General features: G+C 37.1%; 1 protein-coding gene across 2 annotated transcripts in view; it reads left to right on the plus strand.

The window, feature by feature from the left end:
- The window catches only part of MIPOL1 (mirror-image polydactyly 1), a 187,559-nt gene extending 161,996 nt beyond the window's left edge, over positions 1–25,563 (plus strand). For both annotated transcript variants that reach the window (XM_032188980.1, XM_032188981.1), the window contains 2 exons: positions 5,759–5,986; positions 24,039–25,563. In XM_032188980.1, the coding sequence (XP_032044871.1) occupies positions 5,759–5,986; positions 24,039–24,105 (295 nt within the window). In that variant the 3' untranslated portion in view covers positions 24,106–25,563. The remainder of the gene's footprint in view (positions 1–5,758; positions 5,987–24,038) is intronic.
- The last annotated feature ends 331 nt before the right edge of the window (positions 25,564–25,894 follow it).

A 25,894-nucleotide genomic window follows, 5' to 3' on the forward strand; every position in this document is an offset into this window, starting at 1 on the left:
AGCCAGCATCACTGGCTTTACACCACCCACTTGCATACCCCTGCACTCATTTATGTCCATGGAGAGGCCTCTGGCAGCCATCAAAGAGCCCAGGATCTGGGAAAGTAGAAAAACATCTTGTCCCTGGGCTGCCGGTGCCCCTCCTGCCTGCCTGCCACGTTCAGCTGAGCCAGGATCCATTCGGCTGCAGTTATCATGTTAGTGCTGCCCAGGGAAGGCAGTTGGGATTCTGTGATATGCTGTACAATGTGGAGGTGTTGGCACCATCTTAAACATCCTTTATATTCAAATACTGAGGTCACTCTTGATGACTTGATGCCAGTTCTGTCTTCGATTAATAGATAAGGTTCCCTCTGTATTTGCAGTGTTACCTAAACAATCTATTACTGTAGGGAATAACTACAGTATTACAAATACTACCTTAAAGTTATTTTGTTAACTAAAGCCATTGGCAAATATTTAAGAATGGCCAAAGGATATGAATTGGCAATAAAGAGCAGATAAAAGATAGCAAAATCCTTTCTTGCAACTTCTAGTATGGTAAAGTAAGCACTGTACAAAATACAATTATTTTTAAAATATCAGATTAATTTTACATAGAAGCTAGGCTTCAGGGCTGGATAGTCTCACTCTGTGAATGCTAGACAAAAATACTCTACTACAGCCAATTCAATGTCAAAACATGAGAGGAACATTTTAAAGTGAGCTTGGTTGTAAGAATAACATGTAGTCAAATAAACTGTAGAGCATCTACAACAGATGCGTTTGTGTATAAAACACAGTGCCCTAATTCTTGGAAGAAATCTGATAGCCTGTGGATGTGTATATTGCAATTAACACAGGTACATCATGGAATCCTGGTGTCATGTGAGTCGTGTTAATCTGTATCAAGTATTATATTCGGGCTTAAACCATAAAACATACAGTATTCTCTTCTGTAAACTCTGACGCACTGTATCTGAGAACTGATATGTGTCTGAAAAAAGCTAATGCTTGAGTTATTGTCTGCCAGACTCTAATTAATCTATTAGAGATCATAGAGGCCCCAGCTCCAGGTGCTGCTGGGGAGAGCATCTTGTGCTCAGGAAATCCAGAAGCACTTCTTGATCACAAGCTATTAACCATGGGTCTGCACTTACCTGAAGAGGATAGTATCACAGCTGCAAAAATCTCCAGAATGCTTCCTTCTACTTATTGGTATCATATCATGTATGTTTTGCTTGGATTCTGTTTCAACCAAATATTAGTCATCCGTATGCTATTTCTGTGGGAGTCCTGGACCATTTGATGCTGTGGTGAACGTGAGGAATTATAGGTGGTGCTGGATGTCGTGTGTGTATCACTGACATGAATCTGTGCTATCTGAGCGATTTACCTACTGGCCACATGAGGTGACTTTTGTTTACTGTGCATCTCTGTAAGTGAAGGGTTTGTAAAGGAGGTTTGGCTTCCAATTATTTCTTGATGAGAGCATGTCTCAGCAGTCTCTCAACCTCAAGAAAGGCTCAAATGATTAAATGAGGTGCCCTAGGTCCTTGCTACCTCTCCCAGGTTGGTCCCTTGGGAATGGTGTGGGTACTGCAGGGTGCTTGGCGCTTCGAGAATGAAGTGAGATCCAAAAGAGAATGTTTGATGCTTGAAGTCACCAGAAGACCATCTGGGTTTCACTTTTCATAAATTCAAACTACGCTGGATCTAACATGCTTCAACAGTGACAAGTCCCTTTTCAGTAGTGAAGCTCAAAGCACCTTGCAAAGTCATTGCTCTTATTAAAGGTGAAAAGATTGAGGCCCAAGGAGCCACAATGTAGTGGCATTTAATTTGTATATGTTGAAAAATGGAAATTCTAAGATGGATGATCATCAGTTCAAGTTTGCACTATAAATAATGAACGCGTGCTTCAATCATACAGCATGCAAACGATGCAGGTCACAGGTTTCTCCAGATCATTTCAGGAGAAAATGTTGAGATTCAACCTACAGTTCACCATGGATCCAAATTAAAAAGTAATTGAGATTGGTGGTAGGGACATGCATGATCATTGTTTATCAATCAACATGTTATTCTGTAAAATCCTAAGGTTTTATCACTAGCTGAAACAGAGAAGAAAATCATTAGTGGGCTCTGCCCAACAAGTGCTTATCCATGGGTTTGGTGAGAGAATATAAAATACAGAGGATGCCTGAGCTCATCCTACAGATGAGGTAGTGACACTCTGTGATGGACTGTAAGAATGCACAGAATATAGCCTGTGTTATGCATAACATGCACTAATGTTGTAACATGGTCTGTGGCCTGAGCTAACACAGCTGGTGCCATCAGGTAAATTAGTGAAAGATGTTTAGGAGGTTGTACTGAAGAGGAAAAAAAAAGTTCTTTTAACATTTGTAATTGCAGAGGAAGGAAGGCTAATAAAATATTTGTCTATGGTAGGGCAATGTCATCTAGTTACCTGTCTACCAGCTGTCAGGCTCCTGACTCACCTGTAATGCAAACTTGACCATTTTATTTCCTCTGCTTTGCAGGAAAATGTCAAAGTCCTTCTAGGTGTTATGAACTTTTTTTTTTTTAATTTAAATATTGTCTTACTGGATTCTTTCCCAAGGGCACCTCTGAGGTAGTGTTTTCAAGGTATGAATGCTGCCTAGCCTTTGAGTGGTCTCAGCACTATGAAGGGACCCTCTTCAAAGCCATCCCAAGTGCAGGCTGAGGTTTGAGTAGTCTCCAGAACTTGAGTGTCAGAGACATTTGTGGTGAAAACCAAGGTCAGACCTACATGCATTTGGGAACACTGGATATGTTTATCACTGGAGATGGGGAGTAAAGTGGGAATAAATAGGGAATGTTTGTTGTTGTTTTTTTAGTTCCCCCCCCCCCCTCAACCCCTTTAGGTGGAAGATTTTTCAGTAATTGCTTTGGGTGGAAAATCATTTCTCACCTTGCAGCAAAAGTATGCCTGGTAAAGAGAGAAGTGTTATAAGAAGAGCACTTCATGCAGTTGATTTTCAGCCAGTGAAAAGTCCCTCTGGGAACAGTTATAATGTGAAATTTATGGCAGGCTTGAAGGTGCTCTGACTTTGGGGGGACCTCTTGCTATCTGCCAGAGCTGCATACATGACTTCATCACATATGACTTTTTCTTCTTCCTGGATATGGTTAAGGTGGCCCATTAACTGAAGCTCTCAGAACCAGGCTTAAGCAAAAATTGTTAGACTCATACTACCATAGTAAGCAAAAGTTTTTTTGTTTGCTTGTTTGTTTGTTTTGTTTTGTTTTTGTTTTGTGTGTTTGTTTGTTTGTTTGTTTGTTTTTTAATAATGAAAGTGTAAATTACTTAAATCAAGGAACAGTTTGAATGCTTCTGTGAACCATTCTTTAGGCCTAGAACTCTCATTTATTTTTGATGTATAGCATCAATATTATTTTAAGAAATAATCTTCTGGAACTTTGGAAATTGTATGGTCTTAAAAAAAAATGTTTGAAAGATTTATCAACCGCAGTGTCTTTATCTATATGAATTGCACTGGCTTACAAAATGTATACGTCAGAATCTCAGATTCAATCATTATGAGTTAAAACATTTAACTATGTATTGCATACTGTATTATTCAGGGCCAGTCTTTCAGAAGGAGCCCAGTTGTAGCCAGACAGAGACAATATTTTAGAAACTAAATAAAAGGCCATGTTTCTCATATGTTGTAGAAAGGAAAATATTTTTTTTTAAAAAAAAGCTCTCAGCTGGTATAAACAAGTTAGGATTTTTTGTTTGTTTGTTTGAAAACCATTGACCCATATATTCACTGAACAGATTAGCTTCTCAGTATTTTTTTTTTGGTTGTTTGTTTGTTGTTTTTTTTCATTTTATTCTTGCACCAGGTGTTTAAGAAGTAGGCATTAGTGGTATTTCAGTACCTATCTTTCAGCATTATTTGCATATCTTTGTATTTTTCTGTGGTGATCAGTGCTCAACCATAGTGGAATTTCAATCAGTAAATGTTGTGTGCAACCTTTAATGAGTATGTTCTAGAGATTTTCTAGAGATTTTAATGTCTCTTTACAAATATTTATTTTTTCAATATCTTAATTTAATTGAAAATGTTCTTTACTTTATTTTCAGACAACCTCAAGTAGTAGGCATAATGACATACCAACCTTTTAGCTTTTAGATTTCCATTAGTTCATGAACAGTTTTTTTTTGGTCTATATGTATTATATTTTAGTTTGTATATGATTTTCCTCTATGGAGTGACAGAATGAAGGATGTTTTCTGTATCTTAATAAACTGGAAAGGAAGAAAGTATGCTATTGCATACTACCTGCTGTCATGCAGAATATTTTGAGTATTACAATCAGTCTCCACTGCTACTAGAAATTTATGCTGAAATAATGTTTGATATGTACATGGTCATCAATGAAAGGGTTGGTATCAAGTCATACTCATTAATACAGCAATAGCTTCTGATATTCAAGAAGTCAAGAAGTTTTTTTTGAAATTACTTCAATTATTTATTTAAACACACTGTTCATTATGGTATCTTCTTTTGTTATAAATCTCCTACTTTTGTTATAAATCTCCCACTTTTGTTATAAAGGTACCCAATATATTGGGTACCTGCTGCTTCCATGAAAAATAGTTCTGCAGTCTTACAGGCTTCATTGAGATTTTTTTCCTGATACACAATAGTCTTCATTTAAGAAGAAGAACAGGACGTTAAGACCCTGTTCAGTTTCATTTTTAATTTATGATATCCCTTTGATTTGTTCAGAACTTTCAGGCAGTCAAGTGCAAAGCATATAGTACTGTATTCTGGGTCTGTAAAATGAAGTATTACTATTTTGTGCTCTATGATTTGGTATCTTTGTGAATATAACTCAAAATTGTGTATAAAACTGAATGAGTTGAGTATACACCTGTGGCACTTCACTGTGCAATAGTTGGTAAACATGTCTACTTTTTCCCTAAGTCAAACCAAAACAGTGACTCAGGAAGGTCTTTCCAAGAAGTTATGGTGGAGTATGTTGAAGTGTCCAGTAATAAAACAGTGAAGGACACTATATATGTTGAAGTATCCAGTGATAAACTCTGATGCTGGCAAGTAGCCTATCTCAATCTACCACAAAGAAGCTATTTAAGACATAGTGTATCACAGTATATGTGTTACTAGCTTATTTAAACCAGCATCAAGAAACATTTAAGTTCCATCTCACAAAAATATTGACCGAGGGCCTTTAAAATTGTTTAGCATGCACAAATCATTCATAATTCTAAGAAATCCTGATAACTTAATTATGTTTGTAACACTTTTATTACTTTCATTGTATTGAAAAATCTTCAATTTTGCAAAATTCCCTTCAGATGATGAGTCTTCTTGCTAAAAGACAGGCCTCTGTATCATGACATAATAACACATCAGTAACTTACACTGATTAAATCAGTTTCATATATTTCAATAACAGCTTTTTCCTGCAGGTCATAAAGTGATTGGGAGAATAATGCAGTTGAAAAATACTACTACTTTATAAGTTTGTTTAACAGGTTTTTGACTTTTTAAAATTCTGCTACTTGTTACATACTTGTAGAAGACCCTTGTGGAAATGAGGTATTTTCTTGTTTCTCATCACCTTTGAAATAATATTGGTATTAATGCATATAGATCCATATATGATAATATAAAGATATTAATTAAACTGGGTGTAGTATTCTTGCAGTTCAGCCTTAGGCTGAAACTTAATGAACTGTATGCTTTTTTTTCCCCAGTTCACACAAACCTTTGTCTCAAGGGATGAGCCTGAAGGACTGGCTTAACTGTACTTTCAGTACTTCTGAAGGTAGACTGAAAGACGAGGACATTGTGACTCTTACCTATGGCCAGATTGAAGAACTGGCAGCTCAGCTGTGGCAAGCTCAGTCAGAGCAGAAGGACACTGAGATGAAGCTCCAAAAGGCCTTGGAGGTTTCAAAGGAGGCCAACGAAAAAGTTCAGAAGTAAGTCATTTGCCTTCTTTCAGGAAAACTTGTATTGGAAAAGCAAATGAAACATTGTTCTTTTGCCTGTGACTGAAAATGCTGTTGTACTCAGAACTAAGTTCCTTTAAAATGATTAATTTTTTGTTGACTGTTCAGCTCATTACTTATTCAGTTATGAAGCCAATTATTTTAACAGTTATATAGTGTTATGGAAGAAAGTGTGCCTGTCACTACTGTTATGGAAACTGCATGTGCAAGGCACAAGGAAAGTGTTTCCATTTCTGATGAATCATTTACACCCATGGCAATTATATAGCAACAGAGTATTTGCCATTATAATTGCATGGTAGAACCTTCAGGTTCTCATGATTTCTTGTCTGGCATGATTCATACAGGAAATGCAGATGGGGTTGTTTAGGGGATGGCTTCAAAATCTCACTGAAATCGACAGGAAGTCTCTGAATGGATGAGCAGGGATTGCATTCTCCTTCCCAACGTACAATTCTGTGTTGAAAGGTTACTGAACTTCAAAACCTGAAGTTCTTTTCTGTTGAAGTCCTTATTGTGACAACAGTTATTACTAGCACAGAAGCTTCTGAAGGTCTGATTGCTGTGATGTAGGCAAATGTATAGGCTTTGCCTCTTCACAGTCTGGTGTTTCTCATTGCTGCATTGCATTCATCAGCTTCAGAATACCCTTCTCACACCTTTCCAAGGCTGTCAAGGCTGAATTGCAGATTTTACCATCAGTCCATGTTTTTCTTCAACTTTGATGTCTGCAACATATTTCGAGAGTAGCTAGGAGTTGGCTTATAATATATTGCAAGAATCTAATAAGAGTTCTTCCTGTTTAAAAAAGAAATCATGCTGATATTTCCTCTTACAAAATATGCAAATTACATTTTTATATTGTTAAAATTATTTGTAAGTACCTAAAATATAATTAATATATGTATATGAAAATACATCTTTTCAGTCATCTCCTTAAAAACCTCCAGTGGTTGAGAATCATTCAGATCTTTATTCTGAACATTTAGATGTTTTTGAAACTTTAGCAGGTGCATTAAACATGCTTGATAAAAATAAAACTATGAAAAATAATTGCAGCACCTAAAAGTGAATGTTGGCTAAACTTTTCTGTACACTGCTTGATTTTAAAGTTGTTGTGTTTTGTTTTATTTATAAATACTTACTGACTATATTTAAGTGAATAATGTTTTTGTTTTGTTCTTGTTTTAGAGAATTCTTGTTTAATCCCATGTAACCACAGTGCCTAAGGTAGAAGTGCAGGCACAACCTGAATTAAAGTAGTGGTGATACACTGCTATAGCGAAAAGTATTTATGCAATTTAACATGCTCAGCTACTTGGGAAAATTTTGGTAAGGTTAGTTTTCATTATTGCTAAGATCACACCACTGAGCCTATAGCAAAATTAAACAATTGGTTGAAGCCTTTTGATGACAATAGCATGCCTTTTTTACCAAGAAACTGTGGAAATGCTCTGTGCGTCTTCCCAGCACCCAGAGTCATCCACCCCCATCTTATAATTCAACCTGCAAACAGATTAAGCAGCTGAGTTTGTGGAAAGTGTGTTTACTTTGAGCTAAGAACCCTTGTGTGACACTATAGAGATTCCTCTGACACCTCTGGGAGAACTACACAGACAGTTCTTACTCATCAGCAGGGAAACCAGGCTGAGAATTCCCAATTCCTTTGTAGATTCAACTGCTTCATACAAATTAGTGTTTGGCAATTAGGCAGGAACTCATTTGTTAGCTTTGCATTTTATTTCCAAGATGTAGGATACTCTACATTTCAGAAAGGAACTGGCAATTTATAAACCTGTCAACTGAAAGACTTCTTGATATTAATTACAGTAGTATTAATTATTAGTACTGTCTTAAGAGCAAGCTGCTTGTAATTTGAAATGTGATGCTACGTTTCATAGCCCAAATAGGTTTTTTAAATGTCTGTTTACTTGATTTTACATTCTTTTAAATGCCCAAGTAACATTTAATTCTGTTGAAAGACATATTTAGCAGCTATATGAAGTAGTTTCCCAATATTAATCAGTAAAATATCTGAATAACATAAGCAACAGTTAAAACTCTGAAGAGGAAAATAATTATTAGCTTCACTAAGAAAGAACATAATTAGAATAATTAAAATAAAGTTGAAAAATATGTACTTTGTATTTTCCTATCATGTAATTTACTAGTGTTCACTGTGCCTTTGCTAATCTGTTCTCTGGCAGCACTAAAGAAATTTTTATAATATTCCTAAAAACTTGAGTGTTTGCAGGCAGCATCACATGCAGAGCTTGCAATGGAAAGGGAATTCGTCTGCACAGTGTTGCCATAATTTCTTTAATTTGTGTACCTACCTGCAATTGGTTTGCTTTCTAAGTACAAGACAGAAGTCAAAACAGTGATCCTGGGCTTGCAGTCATCAGGACACAAAGTATCTAAAAAAATTCTGGATCCTATCCCATATGAAACAGCAGCTGGGAACCAGAAGGGGGATATATTGGAATCTCCTAGTAGTGAACTTAGGTATAGTCAATTCTGTTGATACTGAAGTAGTGTGAACATCTTACATCAGCTCGCTGCAGGTGTGATATATGAATTGCAACTGTGTACTCTTGCTTGTAAGACGATTTGCAGAGTCCTAGCAGGGGTGGCGGTGGTGAAACAGAAAATAGCGATGGTTGGAGTCCCGCAGATCTAGCAGCATTTGTTTGAATCTATTTTGATTTTGAAATACTAACAAGGTATATATTAGACTTTGAATAGAGAACCATTCTAGTTTATAAAACAAATACACATTTTAAGTGTGTGAAGCATGTAAATAAATATGTGTATATATACACATAACACAGTGCATATTTATTCACATATTTATTCAGTAGGAAATTTTGACAATTTGTGGGGTACTTAAGATTTTTAATTTATGCTCTGTAGAGCATATAATTTTTGACATGTCATTAACATTAACAAAGAACAAGGACAGTAACACAGACTCCCCAGGAGCTCTGGCGTGGTGCCACAGGCCCCCCCGCAAGTTTGTCCTGCTGGAGAAGCCGGGAGCCAGCTGGTGCAGCCCCAGAAGGGAAATGGGGCTGACCTGGAGAAGGTGGCTGGGAAGGCCTGTGAATTAATTAAGTGCTCTGCCAGCAGAGGAAGCAAGATATTTTAAAACTGTCCTTCCTGCTGGAGCCTCTGGGATTGAGGAGTGGCTACTGGTGACAGTGAGATCAGAGGAGGTTATAATGTAATACCAAATCAATATTAGCCAATTATCAGTAAAGGTTGAGGCCACTTTTGATGTATTTTTTTTCCAGAAAATGTTCTATTTTTCTGCAACAGCTTTGCAGCTGGGTGAGAATTTTAATGTAATTTGTCTTTGAGGGCTTTTTTTTTTTTTTCTCACAATTTAATGATTCCATCTCAGTAAAGTGTAGCTCTGCATATGTGAGCAGTCATACTTGCATACTCACAGAGCTTCATGTCTAAGTTTGTAGTGGAAGGTATGCATGTAGAATTTCTATTTAGCCTTTCTGCTTCTAAAAGCAAACTCAAATCCATGAAGTGATGGTGCAATGCTAAAATATACAGGTATGAAAATCAGTGTAAAATCATGATAGATATACTGAGCACACTTGTCAAAGTAGTTCTTACTATGAACAAAACAATTATAAAAGTGATGTGAGCCCAAAAATTCTTACTTGTTTTGTTCTTAACTATTAAAGAAACCTTTTCTTTTTTTTTCTTTTTTTTTTTTTTGGGGGGGGGTGTGTTGTTGTTTGGTTTGTTTTGTTTATTCCTTTTATTTTATGCTTTAAAGTGGAAGGCAGGAGAGTTAGAAATTCGGATAAAATATTTCAGTTTATTGAGTACAAGAAAAAAAATAAGCTATCTTCTAAATAAGCAGGTGGTTTTATCAAATTAAATTACTGTCTCTCATAAAAGAAATACTATCTTTAATTTACTTCCAAAGGTGTGGGTTTTCTAGCCACCTAACTTTCACTGTTATTGGAATGCACCCATTTTGAGTGCTCCTGGATTTCCCTCCAGCATTTCTGAACATCATTTCTGTTTTCAGAGTTGTTCACTTAGTTTTGCTTTTTAGCTTATGCTGATAAATAAGTCCATCCATGAGACAACAAAAACAAACATTTCTTACCAGTATCTGACACATTTAAAAGAGTACAAATTTTTTTAAAAATAAGGGCTGCATATTAACTAAGTGGTTAGAGTCCCCTTCCTCTGCAAGTAAAACTAATCTGCCTTGCTAGTACAGGAGTCGTGTGCATTTCACATTGATGTCCAAGACGTTCTCTGGTGCTTGCTGGAGGGTCTAATCTTTCCCAGAGTGGTCGGAGCAGTGCAGTTCAAGAACAAGAATGAATATTTGAATAATCACACCACAATGTGAGGTGACCCTCCAACAGGGGACTGACCAGATACACATATGGATTTTGGGAAGACACTCTGATGCTCTTTTTTAACACAGCTGTGAGAAGAATGTGGCTAAGACCCGGTAGTCTTTCTGGAGTATAGCTGGCAAAGGAAACCATGAGGAGAAGAGAATTTAACACATGGGTGTAAGAGAGTCCGCTTCATTGATGCGATCTGAGGGGAATGTCTAATGACTGGAAGAATCAAACTTGGCAATGAACACACAAAGCTCTTTTCATCAATTCAAACACGGACTCTAAAGCTGCAGATGGTTACCTCCAGCCTTGCCTATTCAGTGCGGGGTTGTATAAAATGGCACTTTGGTGAATACTAATAGATCAAAACAAAGATTTAATAATATAAAGATGTGGTGTTCATTTTTAAATGAGGATACAGGTCAGTGTCTCAGAAAAGAGTAAAATAAGTATCTTTATGTATAGGTCTAAAGTCTCTGGAGATTTTTAACTGCAAACATGGTATCTTTAATGTACAGATCGTATTCAGTACAGCACAGCTATGCAGGGAACAAGCTAAAAGCAAGCATTTCTGATTTATTATACTGATTGAGCCTCTTTGCCTCATGCAAGTGTTGTTAACTAGTTATCTCCCTTCTAAAATCATACCTACATATATTTAGTTGAAGTATATATTGTAGCTTGTATGCTTTCAGTCACTTGTTGTAGATAAGAATGGAGCTAGTTAATTAGAAATTGCAGGCAGAAGCACTGCACAAAAGAAACAACTTGTACATTCACTGGGACTTAGAGCTATTTGTTTTGGAGGAACGACCAAATGTTAGAGAACTCGGTTTTATTTTAAATTTTGAAAATACATGTCTTTTATTTTCATCTCTCAAAACAATTAAAATAATTTGATTTCTTATTTTATTAGGATGAAACATTTAGATGTTCAGACTTCCCTATTAAAACTAGGCTGCTTTTTTTTTCTTTTTTTTTTTTCTTTTTTTTACAAAACTGTATCCTGAATGAGAGATCATGTTAATGACTGGAGATGAGTAGTACAGTTTCATAGATATTAATAGTTTCACTGATTTGTGTCAGTAAATAATTTAGCAAATGTCAAAAGTGATTTTGCTTTTAATGAAAACCACCATGTTTTCTGCTGCTGTGAATTTCTGCTGGGATTGAATAGTTGGTAATCTTTTAATATCATATAGGGAATAATTTAATTGGTGCTTGCATTTTGAGATGTAAAGTGAGTTCCGATGACTTGTTGAAGAATGTAAATGTAGAGCTAGTTTCTTAGTTACAGTAAGTTGGCTTAGCTCTATTGCACTGAGTTGCATTAATTTGTCCCAGCTAAAGATCTGACCTGTAGTTTACTGTGAAACAGATAATGGTGACTACATTCAAAAGACAAGCAAGTGAGGGCAAAGTGCTAAGATTTTCTTACTTACTGTAATAAACGACTGAAGTCAATGGTTTTGAGAGTTTGCAAGGAAGGAGACAAGGGAGGAGAAACTCTTGTAGCAGTCTAAGATAGCAATGAAAATCAGCAATAACTCTGAACTTTCAGAACTGAATCAAAAGTTATTAAAGGATATTCAATGTGGAAAAAGCTGCTTGATGAGGAGTGATGTGTTGGCTGCCTCGTGCAATAATTAAAAGCAGATTATAAACTGCATGGGGCCCATAAGAGATATACAAGCTCCACAGGCGGGGTTTTATAGTGTTTAGGAAACCCACACTAGCCAGATGGAAGACTCCCAGACACGCAAAACTACCACATACCCCAAAGAATTCTGCCGTGCAGCAGAGCTGATGCAAAGTTTCTTTGGCATGCAAGGCATGAAGAAGAACATTAGAGAATCTGAAACACAAAATCTAGTACCAAGTATATCATAGCTTACATAAAATATTACCATTAGCTACGGTAGCAAAAACAGGCAATGTGAAATTATTAGGTTTAGGGGCAATGGGCTTGCAATTAGTCTGCCTTAGGAATTAGGTTTAATGAGGAATTAAGACTAATTGAAATGTGTGAAAAAAGTTGTGTCTGATCTAACAGAAAGCAGGACATGGTAGGGACAGAATTTATTTAAATACTTGGAATTTTGCTCTAACACCATTGACTTCTCTCAGAATAATTCCCCTCAGACTGCAATAACATGCCTGGTGAATTGATGAATTAAGAAGTCTTGTAGAGATACATATTTGTTGTAATAAAAGAATTTAGTAAGCCAATAAAGTTGCGTTCAACTTCAGATAAATTTAACATACGGAGTGAAATCAGTTTCTAGTTGTGGGGAAATAAAATATTGAACTAGCATTCAAATCTAAGGTGAGCTGAACAAATTCAGCCACTCGGGGCATATTCTCTGGACCTTTCTAGATATGCTGTGTTTTGGTATCACTAAGCAGATCTTGTTTCTCTTGTTATGTCTAAAGTATCATTCATTCTGCACATAAGGAAACATACTACTTTTGCAAGTCTGTAATGAAATGTGTTTTCCACACCGAATCACATCATCTTCACTGGATGACGCATCACTTGTGAGTTTTTGAATTGCATGCTTCATGTTACAGTCCAGTTAGGATTTGCAGGCTGTGAAGGAGGGAGTGGCTGGTGCTACCTACCACTTGCAGTAATAACTTCCTGACCCAGAGAAGAGAGGACTTGCATTAGCATAAACAGAAACTTCTGACTGAATAACACAAAAACTGTCTGGCTAGTTTAGGAGCACTCTTCTCTTATAGCCATTGTTACAAATCCCATCCCAAGGTGCTGTCTTGCTCTCTGTGCAATCTGGAAGAGGAACGTGCCTGTGCAGGCCCTGTTCTGAATACTGGAGTCCTGAAAGACAGATCTGGTGATCTGAGCCACAGCTAAGACCCTTGGTGGTACTAATGATTCACAGTTTCTTTTGGTATTTCCTTGTCTTTTCAGGATGGCCCTTAGTAGATCATTTTGTTGTATCAGTACCAGAAGTCTCATACAGTTATAATCTGTGATAATGCCAGAGCAGATTGTAGAATACCAATTTCATGGATATTTTTAGTGTCACAAATTAATAGTGAGGCCTTTAGCATCTGATTGTTTATGGTCAATGCCAGGAATATGTTCAGTGATGTACTTAACAGAATGAAGACAAAATAATAATAATAATCCCAGACAAAAGGGAATTACAGATAAAATTTTAATGCATCCCTTGCACACCCAAGACATCCATTGACTACAGGAAGTTTCACATGGATGAAGAACACAAAACTGAGTATACAATCTAAGTCAAGTGTTTATTTTCTTTGTGTAGCTATGATTTACATTTACTTAACCTCTGTAAATCATGGATTGCAGTGCAGATATTGTTTTCTTAAAGTATGTGTAGTTACAATATAAACACAAATATTTATCATCATTTGAATATTTATCATCTCAGTCTTTCAGGAAAATATAAGCAGTGCTGAAACTTCGTTCTCTCAAACACTAAAATGTATTCTATGAAAGTCAAATGTTTTCACAGTCAACATAATCACGGCATCCCAGTTTTTGACCTGTGTGTTCATTTACAGTTTGCTTATAGCTGCTTCACAGAGATGGAAGTTTGTAGATTACAACATGGTTTTATTGATTTATCAGTAGCAAAATACACTAAGTATACTCAGTAAACTGGATTGGCTAGCTCTTGGGCTTGTATTGTATAATATCAGCTTGTTGTGGAATACTTCAGAACAAAATCAAAATGTTGGCATAGTTAATATAAATGGTGTAAACCAGACTTGCAAAGACCAATATTTAGTAAGACCAAAAACACAAACAAATTAGATTTTGAAGTTGTTTGCCCAATAGGAGGAAGCACACTGACACAGTATGTGTAAGCTTAGAGTTAACTATTCTCTGGAAAAATATTAAATAACTTTGAAAAGTAGATTGAGTGCTTCCTGAAGAAAGGCAAGAGAACTTTTTCTAAGACTTGCTTTTTTTCCAAGATGATAAAATGAGTGTCACAGCAAATAATCATTTACTTTAATATTTTATATCCAAATAAAATAAATCCATGGCATTTACATTGCCGTTACTAAATAGTATTTGGTTTGTTTGCAAGAGTCATTTATTTGTGGCTTGGCTGAAGGAATAAAAATAAATTTGCGGTTCCTTCTGTTAATACTCATACTGTTTCTTAACATATGCAAAAGATTGAATACTGTAAATGTATGTGCAGAAGCTCAACAAGAAATCCCAGACTTACTGAAGCTTCTGAATTACGTATAAACTTTTGGAGAATTGCTGGAATGGTTCTTTACAGCATCAAATAGGAATAACAGCCTAGGCCCAATCCAGCAAAATATTTAATTTTAAGCAAACTTGAAATATTTTTTTTCCACTACTTACAGTGTACCTTTACTGAAGAAGGAACTACTTCAACAACAACAATAAAAAATTACAGTTCATGTTTCTAATCTAATACTGAGTCATGGAAGTAATAGCCAGATGTTTTCAAGGCTTTTAATTTTTTTGAACAAGATTTTTTGGAAAGGCAGCATTAATTGTGCTTGTAGGTATGAGAGCTAACAAAAACTTTAACCCTGTAATTGCCCCTGCTTTACTGGTAAATTTCTCAGTTTCCCTTTTCTAGGTTTTTGCTGTATGTGAGGTGGGTATAAGTATACAGATCTAAACACTGACTTGTTGTAAGTCGTAAATCTTGGACCAAAATTTAGCATTTCTGTTTCATATTATGGAATTTTTGTCCATAGAAAGTATCAGAATTCATCTTTTGAATGGAAGACACTGCAGGTATTGGGATATGTATAATAAAACTACCATATTTAACATTTTACTCTGGGCCTCATAATACATCAATTTCTGTTACCGCATACTTTTATTTATAAAATTTAATCATATAATTATATGACTAAATAATTATATATTGAAATATATAAATATATATATGTATAAGAAGGGTATAATAAGTGCACATCTACATATGTAGGAAAATCCTAATTGGAAAACTCAGCAAAAAGTTATTTCATAGGTCTCTGATTTTAAACACTAGGAAAATATTTTACTCTGCTTTTGAAGAATTTCAGGAGTCTTAATGTAAAGCCAGATTTTTATGCTTGCATCAGCAGAAATTAAAAGCCTTTTTTCCTACAATCAATTTCATTCACATCACCACAAGGTAGAATTGCCACCAAGGCTTGAGTCAATAAGCTCACCAGTTCAGAAAAAACAAAGCTGTCCTTGAAATTAGCTGAAGATGCACTGCTTCTATCCTCATTCAGCTTCACTCAAGAATTCTCCTATCTCCCAGGAGCAGAACAAAATGTGACACTAAAGCTCATTTCCAGTCACATGGAAGGAACATGTAGCAAAAAGGGCCTGAAAGGCCCTTTTTTGAAGATTCAAAAAAATTTCATGTGAATTGTCTTGATGGAATGGTGCAAAAGACAGTTGGAGACTGGTGCCTGCCTCTGAAGAGAGGCTACTGAAGCTTGTTTTACTTTTACTTTTACTTCAGTAAAAGGTCTTTGATGTGTTTTAAAGAGCATTATACGTGTGTAGAAGACACTTTGGTCTGTGATGCTGAGTCTCAACTAGTAATTTAACAGCTCATTTTTAATGTGCAAATGAGCAGTGAGACACCTTTTCTGTTTTTGTCCCTGCATGTGGGACCACATTGCAACATCACCAAAATAGACAAGCTTCACACTGATAACTTCTATCTGTAATATATTACAAACATTAGGAGGAGAGGATTTTTAATCCATGGATTTTTTGTTGGTCCACTACTGCCGAAAGACAGCTCTTTTTTTTTCTTTCTTTCTATAAATACTTTTTAGGAGGATGACTAAGTGTGAGTCGCCCTGAATCCAGAAGTCTGTGGGCACCACTGAATTACACCAGAAGGGTGGGGAGTTCAGCTACCAGTCTGAGCCCGTTGTGAATGGCTTATCACAACTGGAAGCTCAACTAAATCCTTTCTTCTTGCATCCAAACCCTTTTGCATTGTTACTTGATCTCTCAATGATACCATAGAAATCACTCCAGTGTGGGCAACATCACATGAGTCACACAAGGAAGGAATGTTTATTGAAATACATCAAACCCATGTAAAAGTGACTATTTTGAATGTATAGTGGATGGATTGGATGATGGTTTATGGGAAGGAATTTTCTCTCCACAAGCTCCAGATTACTCATGGTCACGAGGGTGGGACCACCTCAGGGAGATAGAACATAGCTGAGAGCTGTCTAGAGCCAGCAAGTCTGCATCAGGTTTTGTAAAATACTTGCAGAATCAAGAAAAAAGTTAATGTTGTCTTCATTGTTTATGATATCAAGAAGAGTCTGCCAAAGTTGTGCTTTGATGCGGTGGACTTGGGAAGCAGCCTGAGCAGTACATCAGTATTTGAGATTTTACGAACTTGTTGTAAACAAAGCTTGACTAGAACGTGCCCAAAAGGGGAGGGACTGGCTCAGAACAGGCAGCTGAGAAGTTCAGACCTGGCCTTGTAAAGAAGACTTGTTTGAAATACACAGAAAGGTATAATGTAGTGGTTTCAGACTGATACTTTTAAAGTTTAGAGTCTTTTAGTAACCCCATTCCCCACAGATACTTAAATGAACTGCTGGTACTACATTTCATCAGAAATTCTGTCTATGGTTTTGAGCAGGTTTTAAATAGTTTTTTGACCTTTTTTTTTTTTTTTTTTTTTTTTTTTTTTTTTTTTTTAATGTTCCTGAAGGAAGATATAGAACAACAAAATCTTCTAAGTAGGTCTTTTTTGCATTTCCTGAAGTACGTCTCAGCTAGATGTAGAATAAGAGAACTGGCTGGTTGTTACCAGTTGACATGATCCAAAGCATGGATTAAGAAACTGAGAGGGGTGGGTTCTGTATCCAACAGTTTTGGATGCTAATTCTGAAGGCATTTATGGCTATACTTGTGTGTGTGTGTGTGTGTGCATATACATGAGGAACCCAGTTCAGTTCAAGACTACTTATATATGAAGTTAAACATGAAAAAAGTTTGTGAGTCCTTTTGGTCTTCTTCGTTGGTTGAGCTTCAACAAGTCATTTCCCTTCTCTGCATGCTGTTTTGCCCCATGCAAAGTACACATAATGCAAAATACACCTGATGTCTGCCTTTTAAGCACTTTACACAAAAGTTCTGACCTTGCTTTCGTATTGTGAGAGTTCAAAGGAAAGAATATTTGCTTTCTGAGATTGTATTGCTCACAAAAAAAAAAAAAAAAAAAAAAAAAGGTGAGGAACTGTTCAGAGACAGAATAAGCCTGCCTGTAAATCATGGCTCTGTAATGATACCAGACGTCATACCAAAGGGCCAGACTACTGTTCCTTAGGAGCTGGGAGCTGATAGGAAGCAATATTTTTCCCTTTTCAAAAGAATAAATACTGTGATGGAGTACTTTCTACAGGCAAGATATATTAGCAATAAAATAAATCTTCTAGCTTTTCTTAAGCAGATGACAGAGAGTTCCAGGAAGTATTCATCAAGAAAATCCAAGAGACACTTGCCTATTCATATCAGCACAAACTTTGTGGAAATTCTGTCACAGTAAGCAGTAGGCTTAGGTGGCAAGATTTCTCCTAGAAAAGGGACTAGCTGTAATACCAAGTGAGTGGAAACAATAACTGTCAGTACTAAAAGTATTTCAAGCTTATGGAAGGAGACATAGAAAAGGGTTTTTTTTGCACAAGTAGGTGTCGTGAACTTTTTATAAAAACAGTATATAAACTGTGGGACTGAGGCTGGAGTAACTAGGTGAAGTTCTCTGATCAATACCTTTCACAAGGTGGCATTAAATCCAGCACAGAAGCAGAAGTCCTGATTCTGTATTATTCTGTACTGTGATCTACATGAATGCAAAGTAGAGTGAAATGCTGTCAAAACAGATCAACTGTGTTTATCACTCACTTTTCCTCCTGCTAGTGATGGCACAAGGTGAATGGTAATGGTGAGCTAGCCCATAATCTTCCAAACAGAAGGTAGAGAGCAAACAATTTGACAAGATTAGTTATTGTGAACCACAGATAAAGGCTTAATATTTTAGCCAAGGCCTGTGTAAGCCAGGTTTATTTTGAAATATGTCTGCTGTCAGGAGCCCAACTGGCTGTATTTACTCCTAAGTTTAATCATATACAGAATTACTCTTTTGGGTTGAGAAGACGCTGAGAGGGATTTAATAGGAATGCTTGTTTTGTGACAGGGCTTTTCAGAGACAGAATGGCTTGCCCTGCCAAATTTAAGGTCTGTACGTTTAATGGAACATACTTTTTGGAGTGACATTACAAACAGTGTTGGGCAAGCAGGAATTGGCGGCAGTGCCTAGAGTAATTAGATTCAACACTGTGGTGTACCACAGTTTAGAGCTCACTGATGCTGCTAAATCAGTCTCTAATATTCAATTTTAAGACCAGAAAGGGCTATTAACACCAGTCAGTCCAGCCACCTGTCTAACACAGGGCACAGAATTTCACCCAGCAATTCCTGCATCAGGTTCAAAAATGCTGCTGAACTGCTGTATGTCATTTAGAAGACACACAGTCTCCAATGCAAAAGATGCAGAGGAAACTTTGCTAGGTAGAGGCAGCCAGGTCCATATGAGCTCACATAGTCGTTAGCAAAGTGTTGATTTATGAAGATTTCGGTTACAGACTGGTAGATGACCCATTACATGATCCCAGGTAATGTATTTCAGTGAGTCAATCAGAAATTATTATTGTTGAAAAGTCAGGGTTTTGAGGTGGCAAAAATAATACCTACATTTAGGAATAAGAATAATTAAAGTTTCACTGAACCACCCAGAGGGCAAGAAGGAGATGCCTCTGTAGCACACAGGCCACTTACTGCAAGGCCATACCCTTACGTTCCAGGCTTTTATCCAGTGAATATTTAAGCATTTTATTTAATCAGAGCAGCCTCAATAACTGAAAATGAAAACAAGGTCCCCCCAGAACCCAGTGTTCGTGCAGTGCTACTTCCTGAAGAGGGAAGTAGCTGGAGCCTGATTCTCTTCTTAAGACAGTAGACCTGAACCAGTTTCCTCCAACTTCTTGAGTAAATGATCCTATCCAAGTGACTGGTTTCTAGAAAGGTGATAGTATCATAGCACAGCAGTATCTTCTCCATGTCACTAATTTCCTTCATTTTTGCACAAAATGTCAGAAAACAAGTATGCTGAGTAGGATTCAATGAAACAGATCCAAGAAGAAAACTGAAGGAAAGGAGAGGAAAAGAAAATGAGTTTTGTTTTGTTTTGTTTTTTCATTCTGAGATGAAATTAAGTGAATTTGTTTGTTGGAATGCTCACAAAACAGTCATTTATTCACAGAGCCCAACTGCTGAATTGTTTGTAATGCATTTTATTTACCTAAAATATTTTTAAATGCTTGGTTTCTAAAGGGAATTAGTGTTAACAAAACACATTCCACAAGAAGCCAGAAATCATGCAAGTAAGGCCATCTTCATAGCCTAAGCCTAATCTTATCTACTGGAAAGATAACCAAGGGTTATAGTTTAGGTTTATAAGCCTTTATATAGCATTTCAAAATCCAGGAGGGTTTTGTTTTTATCACTTAACCCCCACATCTGCAGGTAGAAGCTATTGTTTTCAGCTAGTCTATATATTGCTTTGCAGATTAAGTCATAGGCTACTTGAAGGATGCTTTTTTGTTTCAGTTGAGTATACGTTTTGGCTACTTCTGGGGCATGGTGCCCTGCAGGATCATTCTGTGATGCTGTAACTCAGTCGTTTACAGAACTTGTGGATGAAGGCCAATGTTCTCATTTGCACTGAGTTCCTTTGGCCAGAGAAGGAGCAGTGTGGGAGGACCTACATGTATTTTTACTGATCCCAAGCTCCAGTTTAAACCTAGATTTCTTCAGCAGTCAGCAATACAGTGGTTGCACCAATAGGTACCATCTTTGCAACTATACATTCAGCTTCTGGGCTTCTCAAACAAACTTCTCTCTCAGTAAGAATTGTAGGTCTACCTTATTGAGCATGATTCAAGAACAAAAGTCATTTATATTCAAGGGAGTAAAACTCTGTAAAGCTCTGCTAAAAGTCAAAGGAGGTTGTCAAACAGTTCAGGAACTATGTAAGAATATTCCATGTAACATCATGCTCTCTGTATGGGCATTTCATTAGATGTATACATAGGTGGTAAGAGAATACAATTCGGAGTAATTGGAAGACATTTGTGGTGACATTCATGTTTAGGTACCCTTAGGAACTTCTTAAAGCTTAGCAACACTTTTAAAAGTATATACTCAAACTGGTAATACTATAACAGCAAGTAATTATATTTTTTTTTATTTCTGTAGTAAAACACAGTTTCCCCTGATACTAACAAATAATTAAGCCACTAAATTCAAGGCTCTTCACAATGATGAGTGTTTTGCTTGCTTCTCCTGAGTGTCATATTGCATGTTGCATCGATACTATGAAGACTGTTACCTTCACAAGCAAAAAAAATGTCATTTGTTAAACCAGTGTCCTAGGATACTATCAAATGTAGTCAGTACTTCTTTCGGTTAAGTAAAGTATGATGAGGCTATACTGGCAGATATATCATGATTGCACAAAATAATAAAAACTGTTTTCTTCAGGTCACTGTCCTCTGTATTTTGAATCAAACTCTGCAGACCCTGAGACTTTTAGAGTAGTTCCCAGCACCTCCCATTCTGCTGCTTAGATATTTCAGTTAGTTTTTATCTTGAGGTATTGCTTCAGTTGACCACAGATTATGACACTCAGCTTCCAAAAGGAGCTGCCTGCAGTAACCCACCAGGCTTGATGCAAAGCCTGATCAATAAGGCATGATTCTGTCATCCTCACCCCTTGCAGGTAGTGCCTCATTTACACAAATGGCCTTATTAGCTGCCTTTTATTACTCACAAAGAAAAATGTTGCTTACTGTGAGTCAGGATGGCAGAGTTGGGCCCTTGGTGAACAAAGAGTCTAGGATTATCGTTCCGAAAAGCCCCCTGAGGCCTGTATCAAGAGTTATTAACCACTGATTCAGCCCATAGCATTATTTTGTAGGCTTAAGTGGGATTTCAGTGGTATATTGGGTCTTGTGTGTGTGTAGGGGTGAATTTTGCCCTCTGTTATTTTCTCTTATAAATAGCTGTTACAGTTTCTCTTTTACATTATTGTTTAAATCTCTTTCAAAGGTATGGATTCTTAATCCCCTGCTGATTTTTTTTTTCTTTCTTCTAATAAAGAATAAATAAATTTGAAAATCCACACATGACTGAAACAAAAGGCAAATAAGCCCTACACAGTTTGTATTTGGTGCTGGATACCTCATTTTGATGATTTCAGTCATCATTCATTTGAAAGGCAGAAGCTATGATTGTTAAGCCTCATTATTTTCAATGAAGCCTGACAGTTTCAAGGTTAAACAGAAGACAGCTACTTTCATCCCAGTGGTATTTCTCTTCAAACATGGGCAGCTCCTCACTAACTTGCCTGCTCCAATGTGCAGTGCCATTGGTTGGTCACAGAGTGGTGCACATCTAAGCCCAATTGCAGGACAGTGTGTAAGCAGTGACCCTATAACCTGTGTCCCTGAAAGAAACCTCAATTATTGAAGGCATTTTTCCCCTGCTTCTATAAGCCACACATGATTTCTTTTTCACTGAGCAGTGATTTAAATAAGCTGTGGTCTCAAATTTTGTTGTTTCTGCTGCTTATCAGAAAACAATTGGCAGCTCAAACCTTCTGTTTGCCAAGACAGTTTGAAATGTTTCTCCTCTCCTTTATTTTCCTGAAGCACATTAGAGAGGGTGTTAGTGAGAGAGACCTCCAGTGATATTTAAAGTGGTGAGAAAGCTGCAATGCTGCTTCTGAACATAAAAAGGTTGTCTTTGCTCATGAGGGTGAGGACTGATCTGTCATTGCTTTCTGAAATTGCACGTGGACTAAGAACTGATTTAACACAACATATCAGGAGGAAGGGGCGACAAAAATATGACCTATCAGTAACTATGAGTTAAAATTCATAGAACCTAGAAAAACCATAGATTCATCCCCTTTAAGGAGTAAATACGCTGTGAAAGCCCTGACTTTATACTTGCATGGACTGACTGCAGTGAGTTAGGACTGCCATAGATGTATGTTACAAATACAGAAAAAAATGAACCAGCTGGTGAAAAAAGAAAAGTGATACTCGGGCAATTGGAGGGAATGGAATAGCTAAGAAGTGCCTTTTTACCTGCACTTAAAAAGTGACTAAAAGCAGATTATTTAGAGTCCCTGTGAAACAACTAGAGCCAGTTGAACTCTCCCCATACATTTCCTGGTGTCTGATAATTGTGTTAGGGTGGTGAATTCTTAATCAAGTTTCAGGAGTTAAGTCACCTGGTGAGTACAATAAGAGGTGTAGCTTCATGGCACTTTGGTGGTTCCTGGAAAACAAGAGTGTTTCAATACGTACCATGTGTGTTAGTCATGATTTGTGGCAATAAATCCAAGATGTGTTAACTAGTTTTCCTGCACTGAAGTTACTAATGTATCCATTAGATAAAATACATTTTACAGTTTTGATAAAGCTGTTATTTTTTTATTTCCTATCTACATTCCTCATGTTATATAATATAAAAAAAAAATCTGTCTTTTCAGATAAGAAAAATTGTTCAACTTTGCAATAGCGAATGCAGCTACATGAACTTGCAACTGTTTTTATCCATTATAAAAGTTGTGTACATAATATGGCTCGGAAAGTATTTCAGTACTTCCAGTATGCAGTGTCTAGTTTTGTATAGTTAGTTTATTGGTCGGAGAGCTTTCATGGAAGAATTCAATAAAATACAGATAAATTGAAGAAATCACTTGAATACCTAATTGCACAGGAGTGCTTAAGGTAAATGTGTACAAATAGAAACCCCCTGAACAAATTTAGGCACATGTGTTTGCCTATATATCAAAGGAAAGAACAAATTAAGCCAATGAAATGCTGGACATGCTTATAGCCCATGCATTAAAATTAAGAGGATTAGGTGGATCTCTGTCCCACATATTTAAACTTAATTTTTGCGTAGTACACATAACAATCATACAAGCCACCTTCAAATATCAGCATGCACAAGCTCAGAAACTTTCTTAGGTATTTTGAAAAAGCTTTTGATATAAAAGGCATGGGTTTGGGGGCATAACTTTATAAACTGGACAATCAAAGTATCTCACACTGCTGGATAATGGGCATGGTATTTTTTAAGGGAAATAACAGCTAAGTGTTACATTTAACAAGAATCATGGACTGCTCAGATTTTTAAAGTACAAAAACCGAATGTCCTGCTAACAGCAAAGGGTATATTTGCTATGATTGCTACAAAGGGTTTTGTGTTAGTTCTTTATGGGGGTTCAGACACTACATATAGTACAAAAGCAAGTTGGTATATATCACTGACTGCAAATTGATTGGGTTGTAGGTTAAAAAGTTTTCTGTAAGTTGTCTGCATTTTCCCTTAATGTCTGTCTTTTACAGTAGTGCTTTGTTTCTGAGTGTGACCACCACCAGGACAGCTTGGTTCAGTGCAAACACTGTCTCTTTCAGCCAGAACATTCCTAACGTTAGCTTCCTTTTTTTTTCTCCTCTCCCTCTCCCCTGCCCCCTCTCAGGTTGGAAAGGCTGGTGGACGTCCTGAGGAAGAAGGTTGGAGCAGGGACCATTAGGACCGTGATCTGATTGAAAGCTCTAGTCTAAGGAAGCATTCACATCTGGTGACCAGGCTGCTTCATTCAGCACTGTGTAAACACTAAAGCCTTAACTTAGCAAACAGTTGTTAGAAGTGGGACACTCCAGCGACATTCCAAGCTGAGATAAAATCAAATCATAAATGTTTAACTACTTTGCTGCTGAGTTCTGTGATTTGTTGAAATGTTTCACTGCAAACATGTATTTGTTTTTAAGCAGATGCATTGTGGCTCTGTGTACTGTGAAAAATGATGTAGATGCTTATTTTAACAGTCTGTTCTCTCAGTGTTACTAGACTACAGTCTGCTGCAAGGCACAGCTTAGCCGTGTTTCCAAATACTGCCAGCTTCAGGTGCAAAATCCTGAAAAGCAGCTTCAAAATGTAAATCCCTTACGTTATTTATGAAACTGCAAACAGTCCAGTATTTGTATGTTAAATACAGTAATTGATAAATTAGGTTCACATTCAAGAAATAACTCTAAACACTATATTGAAGATTTTTTTCCTCTTTACTTGTAGCCCATTGAATTGCAGCTAGTAACTCTAGCTACATCTGAAGGAAGGATATACATATAGCTTTATACAGCAGTTGAATAACTACTGCTAGTACATGGCATTTTCAGCATACATTAAAAAGAAACGTACAGTTAGGTTTCACTGGAGGAACAGCTGGGTAAATAATCATAAATTGCTCTGTGAAAGCCTTGTGACAGTGTGCAGTATCTCAGACAGTGGGGAAGGTTTCCTGCATTGTTTTTGGTCAGTCCTCTATCCTTTCCTATGAGGGGAAATCCTTCAGATGTTCAGAAATCGCTTTACAGAGTCAAAACTCATCTCTTCGGTATAAGGTGAGTGGCTCACTCATTCCCTACAGGATTTTTTGCCAGCTTATCTTGACCTCTAATTGCTCTGCAGTGCTGGAGTATCATCCAGGTTGGGTTTGATGCCAGAATGCCAACCGTCTGCTTTGCATACCTTTGAAGTGCCCTGGGAGTGAGCTTGAAGGCTGATACAATCCTACAGGGAGGGAGGAGATAGAGGAGTGGGGAGGAAACTCTGGGGTACCCAGTCATTGTAGGCCTTACAGATACACAGGGAGAGTTGGCCCTAGAGGGAGGAGCCAAACGTCTCCATGTATTCTACATGTCTTTGTCACATGAACAAAGGTGAGCGGAGAGGTCAGCTCAGTGCTCATAGAAACGTGCTCAAGAAGGGCAGCTGTAATCTCTAAGCAGCCCACATTCAGTAATGAATCTTGGGAGCATGGTGGGCTTTGAGCTATGGCCAGGACTAGCCAGCTCCTTCAGGGTGTACGTAGCTCCTAAGGCTTCTGCTTGGTCACTCTGCTTTGTCTTTAATGTTGTGGTGCTGTCTTTCCTCTTAACGTTTGCTTGTACAGAAGTAATGATAGGGCAGTCTACCAAGAGGAAAAAAAAAAAAAAAAAAAAGAGGAAGAAAATTAAATTTCAGTTTGGGGTTGGGAGAGACAATTCAATGCTTGTTTTTCCTTTCAAGCAATTCCATGTTAAACCATCATCATCTGCAGACCTAAGCTCCTCTTAGTTTCAGTCCACCAAACCTGGCCCCTTGCAGGGAAACGAGTAGCATTCTTTCAAGACAAATTTGCCAAAGTCACTTCTAGAAACTTCTGAAGTGCTCTGTTTAAACTTATGGACAACCCTGAGATAGCCAGTGAGGCTAAAGTCTCCCCATGACACCTACTCAGCAGGAAGAAAGCTTAATGCTTCCAGACCAGAAGACTGTCCACATCACCAGCCC

The sequence above is a fragment of the Aythya fuligula genome, chromosome 5 (assembly GCF_009819795.1).
Source record: "Aythya fuligula isolate bAytFul2 chromosome 5, bAytFul2.pri, whole genome shotgun sequence".
NCBI classification, from domain to species: domain Eukaryota; kingdom Metazoa; phylum Chordata; class Aves; order Anseriformes; family Anatidae; genus Aythya; species Aythya fuligula.